At 29.4% G+C, this 10,732-nt stretch overlaps 1 protein-coding gene and 3 pseudogenes across 1 annotated transcript; 2 read left to right on the top strand and 2 right to left on the bottom strand.

The window, feature by feature from the left end:
* On the bottom strand, positions 1-2,448 carry LOC123898383 (amino acid transporter AVT1I-like). The gene is made up of 3 exons (XM_045949319.1): positions 2,290-2,448; positions 1,475-2,082; positions 1-708 (listed from the first exon to the last, which is right to left on the bottom strand). The coding sequence occupies exons 1-3, from the start codon at positions 2,387-2,389 to the stop codon at positions 190-192; spliced, it is 1,227 nt and encodes a 408-aa protein (XP_045805275.1). The 5' UTR covers positions 2,390-2,448; the 3' UTR covers positions 1-189.
* Positions 2,449-4,829: 2,381 nt separating this feature from the next.
* LOC123896108 lies at positions 4,830-5,588 on the top strand (annotated as a pseudogene).
* Positions 5,589-6,139: 551 nt separating this feature from the next.
* Positions 6,140-7,077, bottom strand: LOC123896107 (annotated as a pseudogene).
* A 23-nt stretch (positions 7,078-7,100) lies between these two features.
* Positions 7,101-8,105, top strand: LOC123896106 (annotated as a pseudogene).
* The last annotated feature ends 2,627 nt before the right edge of the window (positions 8,106-10,732 follow it).

Genomic DNA, 10,732 nt, shown 5'->3' with positions numbered 1-10,732 from the left:
TTCTGGTTATAAAGAACCCTCAATCAATAGATAAGGCCAATATCACAAAGTTATAAAAATGTATTTTAACCTTCTCATTAATAAGTAACTTCTAATTAATATTCTTTTGACTACGTAAATATTATAACTCATGACTATCAATATCAATATTAGTCATAATAGTTAGCATTAGCCATTAAGTATTCACCATCAAAGCTTCATTTGATTTACTATCTTCTCCACTGAATTGTATGTACCCTGTATTCCAATAAACGTTCCAATGATCAAAATTCCCATGATGATGATGAGCTCTAATCCAAATTTTTTAGCAGCTTTGTTTATCTTTAGGTAGCAAAGACATGGAAACAACAATGTGATTGCTACACTCAAGAATGCACCAATAAATGCCATAATGTATGCAAAATAAGGAATGTATAATGCCACAAGTACACTGCTGGCCACAATGATTGTTCTGATTAGAATACTAATAGGTCTTGTCATGCATAGATGCCATTTGTCTTCAATAGCAATTGTTATTGGGCTAATTTCAATAGCATACTTAGTGAAAGGATTAATTATTGTGGAATAGATTGCTATTTTTGTGCTTATAGTGTTTGTTGGTAAATTTAATGTGATTTGAGACTTCAATTGTTCTCCAAACATCATGTAGCCTAAAACAACAATAGTTCCATAGATAATAGTGCTTGCCACAAAGCAAATCAACAAAACCTGCAATTAGCGAAATGCCACTTTTGTAAGAAAGATCAAAACAAAACTAAGGATGGATACAGAAAATTATTAAACTTTTTTTTTCAACATCAAATATATTATTATTAATAATCAAGCCTCCGCACAAGACGGATAGAAACTCGTAAAAGAGGGGCTATAACACAAAGACACCGTATATAAGCGGAACACCGATGAAAATACCAAAACAGAAAATTATTAAACTAGTGGCTATAAATTATCAAAAAAAAATTTACTAACTCTATTTTATAATGCACACACTTGTTTATTTCATATTGTGCATACATTCACCATTACACATTTTACAAAGAAATAAATTTTATATGGTTAAATTGCATTTTTGACCCCTAATTTTTATAAACTTATAATTTTGAATCTAACTTTAATAATCACATTTTTTGTCCTCTAATTATAACTCATCATTTTGTAAAAGGTTGTTCCCCCACTGATATTACGTGGTGTGTGAATCGTTGTCCATGTGTGTGTTGACTTGGTAAAAAATAGTGTGAGGTCAGCCTTATCCAAAAGGGGCCAAAGTTGGGAGGCCAAAAATATAATTTAACCATTTTATAAATGTAAAAAATGGTAAATATATGTAATATTTTATTAAAAATTGTTTATTTTACTTACAATGGAGTTGAAGATCGAATTCAGGACCTCTAATATACCCGATCAAATCTACATTTGGACCCATTTCATATATTAGAATCCACATAATAAAGTGTTTTGGAAAAACAGAAAAATTTACCTTGGAAAATTGTTTTCTGTCACTCATGGAATTGCATATAGTAGGCATTAATGAATGAGCACTATAACAGAATGCAAAAATGCCCATAGAAGTAGACAATCCACCCCAATGTATCAAATCTCCTCTTTCATGAAATCCAACACCATCAACTTCACCCACCCACACAACACAACCAATTAATATAATTGAAGTAAATACTCCACCAATTGAAATATAGGCTAGAGCTCCCAAATTTCTCAACCATGTTGTTGGTAATATTGCCAAAGCAGTGAAAATTACAAAACAACTTTTACCTCCAATTTTAAGACCAAATATTGTAAATCTCATATTTGGAAAAAGCTTCTCCAAATTGTCAGCTTCTAAAATAAGAAGCTCCACAGAAATTAAAAATGCCTCTAAATATATGAAAATAGCAATCATAGCTCTTCCCTTGTACCCAAATGCAACATCACCTATGTCAGCATAAGATTTAATTTTTGGATTTAGATTCATGCACCTTTCCAAAAGTAAAGCTGTGTAACAACTTATCATCCCAAAAATAATTAGAAGCATAAAACTCAACCACCCTCCTTGAGAAACTGCATATGGCATTGACAGTATCCCAATACCTAAAAAAAAGAAAAATTATTAATTATTTCAATATCAGACGGTTCAGATTTAAAATACGGTTTTATAAAGTAAAACAATCTCAGTCGTTGATCAGAGATCGGACGGCCCAGATCAATTACAGCATCCTGCTGTAACTGCAGGAAATCTGTTTCTGAAAATAACTATGTTTATGAGTTTCAGAAAAAATGTGAGAGATGGATATGGACCTGTCAAGGTATTGAGTACATTGAAGCAAGTTTTGAAAAAATCGGTTCCTTCACTTTGTTTCCCTGCATTTGAAACATGGAGTTGGTTTTTACTCTCCATATTCTCTCAATCAAGTTTGACAAGACAACTTTTTTCGAACCTATATTATGTGATAGATTACATTCCAATATTCTTTTGTAACTTTTGGTGAACTTGAATAGATGATTATTGTTATAAATAATAAATAGTCTTATAAAAGAAAATAACTTTTGGTGAGCTTGAATTAGATATGATTGTCTTTATAAATAATAATAATAAATACAGTAGTTCTTTTAAAAAAATAATAATAATAATAGTGTCAATGATCGGCTTAAGAGGTAAGATATGATTGCCATTATTTATTTTCTGTGTACTAGATAGCTAGCTATTTCAAATGTGTCGATGTTACGCATGCATTTTATTTTATTTTGTAAATTAAAAGTATTCTTTGCACAAAATTGTGGAGACTAATTTTTCGAGACAATTGAGATTCATTTAAGAGGTTAATCTTTTATAATAAATATTTTTTTATATGTACTGGCAGAAATCGAACTCATGACCAAATAATTAAGCCATCCAAGTAAATACCACTTGTTCCACACTTTATTGATTTTTCCATATGCAATGTTATGCATAAAAAAAATATATTCACGTATGTAATTGTAAACACAAGACAAGATATAAAGGTGAGATATCTTGTGGAGCTATCCACGAAGAGCTTAAAAAATAGTCTAAAATGACTACGATAGAATGCATTGTTTTGATAAAGGTTTAGTTGTACATTTGATCTTTGACGTTTATTTTACGTTTCAAATAATCTTTTATGTTTTAAACGTTTTAAGTTGGCCACTTAAGTTTTAAATATTTCAAGTTGGACTCTTAAGTTTTTAACATTTGAATTAGTACATATTCAATCATCTTTATTATACTAGCTAATTCAAATGTTAGAAATTTGAGGGATCAACTTGAAATGTTTAAAACATAAGGAACCAACATGAAATTTAAAATAAACATAAGAGACCAAATGTGCGGTTAAAATTTTAATTAAAACTAATAAGAGACCCGTGCGGTAGCATAATTTGACCAGTATGATTTATTTAGTATATGTAATTGTTATTTTGAGATTGTTATGAATTCTAATATACGTGTTGTATAATCACATTTTGCTAATAACAATTGCTTTTTAAAATTAGATATAATTGATCAGTTTATATGAATCGGTAGCATTGTCTCATGTAAGATTTGTTTACTATATATGATAGTTATTTTGAGATTGTTACGAGTTTCATTAATCAGTAGAATAATTTGTCATTAATCAGTAGCATAATTTGTCTCATGTATGATATGAATAGCTTGTAAAAGTCAGTAAAATAACCAATATACGTATTTAACAATTTCAAAGTTAAAACTAACCGTGTTACATAACACTGTTGCATTGTGTAATAATGGTTTTTTAACCATTGAATAACAACGTTGAAGAATAGTGTTATACAACAATGATAATAATTCCACAAAAAAAAAACACTAATCACACCAATTCAACCTCAAGTATATGATAAATTATAATCATACAAACCAAGTTACCTTAAGCAACTTCTTCAGATCATTCAGAGGAAACCAAGGTGTTGCTGGTGATGGACCATTGTACACATTACCTGAGAGATTTCATATGAAAATATAGACTTATTTTAGTATAAGTTTATTTTAAATAAAGCTACATATTCAATAAGTTTAAATTTTGTTTCCTTATAAGCTATATGACTAACAAAAATAACATTGTAATTACATTTCTTTGACAGATCACATAACTTATAAAATCAGAAAAACCTTGAAGTCGTACATTTTCATGAACGGATAAAACTGTATCTTGCTCTAGATGCAAAATTGCCTAATTATGAGGTTCAGGTCTCGTCACAACAGTTTCGTCCCACCATAGCCGAACAAATGGTCTAAGAATATATTGACACAAACAATATCAGAATTAATTATCTAACATTAATCAAAATTACATTATGTTAAAAACTTACTTTGACGAAGTTTAACGCATAAAAGACATTGCATAATTCGGTACCAAAAGTACATATAACAAAAACAATTCTAATCAATGCAGTTTATATTTATGGAATACTAAGCTGGTAATAGTATCATTAAATTTCATTTGTTATCAAATTAAAAGATTTATTACCAATGGTTTTCCGGAAGGCAAATATTTACGTTCAACATTAGGATCCCATTCAATTGTATTGTCAGGACACACACGAACACCCGAAAAATCTCCGAATCATGCTCCCTAACAGCATAACATATACGATCATTGTTAATCATCAAATAGATACGTTTCTTTATGGCAAATAAAATATAAAAGGAACATCAAATACATTTCTTTTTGGAATCTAACATGCACGTTGATAATCATCACTATTCATTTGATAAGAACGATGATCATGAAGCAAGAATTTTGAAGATTTATTCTCAGACGAAATACCTAAGATTTCGTGATTTATTTAAGTAATGTGCAGAAATGTTAGGTATTTCGGCTGAAAAGAAATCTTCAAAATCCTTGCTTCATGATCATTGTTCTTATAAAATGAATACTGATGATTATCAACGTGCGTGTCAGATTCCAAAAAGAAAGATATTTGATGTTCCTTTTATATTTTATTTGCCATAAAGAAACGTATTTATCTGATGATTAACAATGCTCGTATATGTTATGTTGATAGGGAGCATGCTTCAGAGATTTTTCGGGCGTTCGTGTGTATCCTGACAATACAGTTGAATGGGATCCTAATGTTGAACGTAAATATCTGCCTTCCGGAAAACCATTGGTAATAAATCTTTTAATTTGATAAAACATGATATTTAATGATACTGTTACTAGCTTAGTATTCTAGAAATATAAATTGCATTGATTAGAATTGTTTTTGTTATATGTACTTTAGGTACCGAATTATGAAATGTCTTTTATGCCTGGAACTTCGTCAAAGTAAGTATTTAACCTAAAGTAATTTTGATTAATGTTAGATAATTAATTCTAATATTATTTGTGCTAATATATATTCTTAGACCATTTGCTTGGCTATGGTGGGACGAAACTGTTTCATATAGATGCATTCAAGTTGGGAATGCAGTTGCAGTTCCGGTTGCTCGAACTTTATGATATAGTCTTGGCCTTGCATTTCAAGGTGTTGCTGGTGATAGACCATTGTACACATTACCCGAGAAATTTCCTATGAAAAAAGAACAAGTTTCCTCTGAATCATCTGAAGAAGCTGCTTAATGTAACTTAGTTTGTATGATTATAATTTATATCATATACTTGGAGGTTGAATTAGTATGATTAGTATTTTTTTTTTTGTGAAATTATTATCATTGTTGTATTGTTGTATAACACTTTTCTTCAACATTGTTATTCAATGGTTAAAAAACCATTATTATGTAACACAATGCAACAATGTTATATAACATTGTTCTCTGTAGGCTTAACTTTAAAATTGTTAAATATGTAGTATTAGTTATTTTAATAACTTTTACGAGCTATTCATTATTAGTATTTTTTAATGAGATTCATAATTTATAACAATCGTTTGCATACATGTGAGTTGGTCAATTTCACATGGATAGTTAGTGGTAATATTTTCTTTTTGAGCAAAATGTATTCGTAGGTTCCTTAATTTTTTCGTTTGCATTAGATGAGTCCTATAAGTTATAAATAGGTCCATTAAGTTTTTTATATAATAAATATGTCCTTTACGAGATATTTGTATGTTATAAATTATCATAGTTGGATTGTTGTATAACAGTATTCTTCAACGTTGTTATTCAATTGGTTTACAATGGTCCATCACCCGCAACACCTTGAAATGCAAGGCCAAGACTATATCCTAAACTTCGAGCAACCGAAAATGCAATTGTGTTCCCAACTTGAATGTATCTATATGAAAATATAGACTTATTTTAGTATAAGTTTATTTTAAATGAAGCTACATATTCAATAAGTTTAAATTTTGTTTCCTTATAAGCTATATGACTAACAAAAATAACATTGTAATTAAATTTCTTTGACAGATCACATAACTTATAAAATCAGAAAAACCTTGAAGTCTTACATTTTCATGAACGGATAAAACTGTATCTTGCTCTAGATGCAAAATTGCCTAATTATGAGGTTCAGGTCTCGTCACAACAGTTTCGTCCCACCATATAGCCGAGCAAATGGTCTAAGAATATATTAACACAAACAACATCAGAATTAATTATCTAACATTAATCAAAATTACATTATGTTAAAAACTTACTTTGACGAAGTTTCTCGCATAAAAGACATTGCATAATTCGGTACCTAAAGTACATATAACAGAAACAATTCTAATCAATGCAGTTTATATTTCTGGAATACTAAGCTGGTAATAGTATCATAAAATTTCATGTGTTATCAAATTAAAAGATTTATTACCAATGGTTTTCCGGAAGGCAAATATTTACGTTCAACATTAGGATCCCATTCAACTGTATTGTCAGGACGCACACGAACGCCCGAAAAATCTCTGAATCATGCTCCCTAACAGCATAACATATACGATCATTGTTAATCATCAAATAGATACGTTTCTTTACGGCAAATAAAATATAAAAGGAACATCAAATACATTTCTTTTTGGAATCTGACATGCACGTTGATAATCATCAGTATTCAATTTATAAGAATGATGATCATGAAGCAAGGATTTTGAAGATTTATTCTCAGCCGAAATACCTAATATTTCGTGATTTATTTAAGTAATGTGCAGAAATGTTAGGTATTTCGGCTGAGAAGAAATCTTCAAAATCCTTGCTTCATGATCATTGTTCTTATAAAATGAATACTGATGATTATCAACGTGCGTGTCAGATTCCAAAAAGAAAGATATTTGATGTTCCTTTTATATTTTATTTGCCATAAAGAAACGTATCTATATGATGATTAACAATGATCGTATATGTTATGTTGATACTGAGCATGCTTCAGAGATTTTTCGGGCGTTCGTGTGTATCTCTTGACAATACAGTTGAATGAGATCCTAATGTTGAACGTAAATATTTGCCTTCCGGAAAACCATTGGTAATAAATCTTTTAATTTGATAAAACATGAAATTTAATGATACTATTACCAGCTTAGTATTCCAGAAATATAAACTACATTGACTAGAATTGTTTCTATTATATGTACTTTAGGTACCGAATTATGCAATGTCTTTTATGCTTGGAACTTCGTCAAAGTAAGTTTTTAACCTAAAGTAATTTTGATTAATGTTAGATAATTAATTCTGATATTGTTTGTGTTAATATATTCTTAGACTATTTGCTTGGCTATGGTGGGAGAAACTGTTCCGACTATTGTGACGAGACCTGAACCTCATAATCAGACAATTTTGCATCCAGAGAAAGATAGAGTTTTATCCGTTCGTTAAAATGCAATACTTCAAGGTTTTCCTGACTTTTATAAGTTATGTGGATCTGTCAAAGAAAGGTAACTGACATTGTTATTTCTGTTTCTAGTCATATGGCTCATATTCACAAGGAAACAAAATTTAAACTTATTGAATATGTAGTTTCATTCAAAATTAGTGTATATTTTCATATAGATACATTCAAGTTGGGAATGCAGTTGCAGTTCCGGTTGCTCGAGCTTTATGATATAGTCTTGGCCTTGCGTTTCAAGGTGTTGCTGGTGATGGACCATTGTACACATTACCCGAGAGATTTCCTATGAAAAAAGAACAAGTTTCCTCTGAATCATCTGAAGAAGCTGCTTAATGTAACTTAGTTTGTATGATTATAATTTATATCATATACTTGGAGGTTGAATTAGTATGATTAGTGTTTTTTTCTGTGAAATTATTATCATTGTTGTATTGTTGTATAACACTTTTCTTCAACGTTGTTATTCAATGGTTAAAAAACCATTATTATGTAACACAATGCAACAATGTTATATAACACTGTTCTTTGTAGGCTTAACTTTAAAACAACTTTAAAATTGTTAAATATGTAGTATTAGTTATTTTAATAACTTTTACGAGCTATTCATTATTAGTATTTTTTAATGGGATTCATAATTTATAACAATCGTTTGCATACATGTGAGTTGGTCAATTTCACATGGATAGTTAGTGGTAATATTTTATTTTTGAGCAAAATGTATTCGTAGGTTCCTTAATTTTTCGTTTGCATTAGATGAGTCCTTTAAGTTTTTTAAATTATAAATAGGTCCTTTAAATTTTTTATATAATAAATATGTCATTTACGAGATATTTGTATGTTATAAATTATCATTGTTGGATTGTTGTATAACACTATTCTTCAACGTTGTTATTCAATTGTTATATAATAAATATGACATTTGATGCAAAATAGTATGATCTTCAATATTTGTGTTTTATTGACGTGAGATTCATGTTATAATTGAAACAACCCATATTTTTAATAAAGAATTCACTCATAAAAACTTCTTTTCTTTAAAAGGGTTTAACTAATTGATAGAATTAGTGATACCATGAAGATAAAATTCTTTAACTTTTCCACTAGTCTCACACGTGAATAGATCATCATAATAAAGGGAAGGATGAATGGTCATAGAAATCAAAGGTTACAAATATTATTTAAGTTCTATTATTTTGGTCTTGGTCACTTATATGACTAGGTGCATTCAAATGCTACCACTTACTAACACTCACCCACATGAAAATAATCTCATACGCATTAGATTAAATAGATTAATAAAATAGTATATAAAATAGTTAAAACATATCTAAAAAGAATATATATTTGAAATAAATATAAAATATTGGGATGTTACATTATTATCCCCTTAAAAATAGTTTCGTCCTCGAAACTAGAAAATATTAAGAAGATTAGGTTAGACTCCATTATTAAATAAAATCATAGGGTAAGAAAGTCACTTTCTAAAATTGAAGTTAAAATATTCAAACATGTAAATAGAATAAAATATTTAATCAATATATAAAGTAAAATTCTCGGGTCTTACCTTCTACTCATCAAAAATTAGTTTCGTCCCCGAAACTAGACATTAGCAAAATATTCAAGTAGGATTTAAAAAAATTCTCACGTAAAATCATTCAAGTTTTTTTTTTTTTTTTTTTTTTAATTCACTGTTGGAAATATTCGAAGGATGGAAAAATTAAATAAGACACTCTTTCAAATAGGTAACAAGAAGATGATAAAAGGTCTAGGAATGAATTAAAATATAAGTATCATGTTTCCGCTGCGCACTCTGATGTTAAATAAAAATTAATAATTTGCAAAGGTAAAATCATTTATTAAAAAAAATTCATGTGAAATAGTCTAATATAAATAAAGTAAAACAAGATAATAAAATTTAATATCGTTCAAGAAAATATATTCCTTAAAAGAAAAAATAACATTTTACACTTTTATTTCGACAAATAAAATTGCTCCAAAAGTATGAAGTAAAAATAGTTTAAAATGCTTTATATCCAAAAATAAGGCAAGTCATAAATTTGAGTAACGAAGGAAGGCAATAAGTCAGAAAGGAAGGACAACTAAAGCTAAATACTTAAATCAAATCGTGTCTTAGAAGATTCGATAGATCAGAAAATCGATCACCAACCCCTTAGCACAAAAACGTCGCTTTGACTCTACATGCTCTAGCAATTGGTGAGGTTGGTACATTCCAGTCATCATGATGTCTTCTACTATTAACAAGAGATTGAGGGTGATCAGTTCCCCAATTTGTCAATAGTGAGCAAGCTATCATAATGGTAGTATAGACCATCCTACTCCCAAGAGTCATCTCGTTCTTTACATCATGCACTTAGCATTTTTCGAGTTTCCGGTAGAAGTCACACTCTTGATTCACGCTTCTCACATAATGGTATGACTTATCAAAACTAAGCTCGGGATTTCAAGTATTTGTGCCCAAAGAAAACACTAGTTGATAAAAGACCTATGAAACAAGATTTGAGTGATGTGTGGAGGACACGCCATCTCTTGAGGATGAAAGACAAGTTATTTATGCTCTCCAATTAAATTGAGTCAGAAAAGATTGCTACCATCTAGTCTTAACTCTGGGGTTCCAAAACTCAAAACTCACGTTAACTTGCAACTAATAATGCTATTAAATCATCAAAAAGAATCAACAACGCAATAACAACCAATATCACACAAACACACAAGACATGTATTTCATACCACATTTTAGACACCAAATCTTTTTCTTAAATCATACTTAAAATAAAATCAATCCACGATACTTTATACTCTCTCCGTCCCAAATTATAAGGGAAAAAAAAACCTCTTTTTTTTTTTTTTAACAATAACAACAGTTTTGCAGAAAATAGCTTTAGCGACAGGCTCTTAAAACAAAATATACACAAAATGGATTTAGTGACAGACAACAGACA

This window comes from Trifolium pratense, linkage group LG7 (genome assembly GCF_020283565.1).
Source record: "Trifolium pratense cultivar HEN17-A07 linkage group LG7, ARS_RC_1.1, whole genome shotgun sequence".
Classification (NCBI taxonomy): Eukaryota; Viridiplantae; Streptophyta; class Magnoliopsida; order Fabales; family Fabaceae; genus Trifolium; species Trifolium pratense.
The sequence above is the reverse complement of the archived record's forward strand: the minus strand, read 5'-3'. Positions and strand labels throughout refer to the sequence as shown.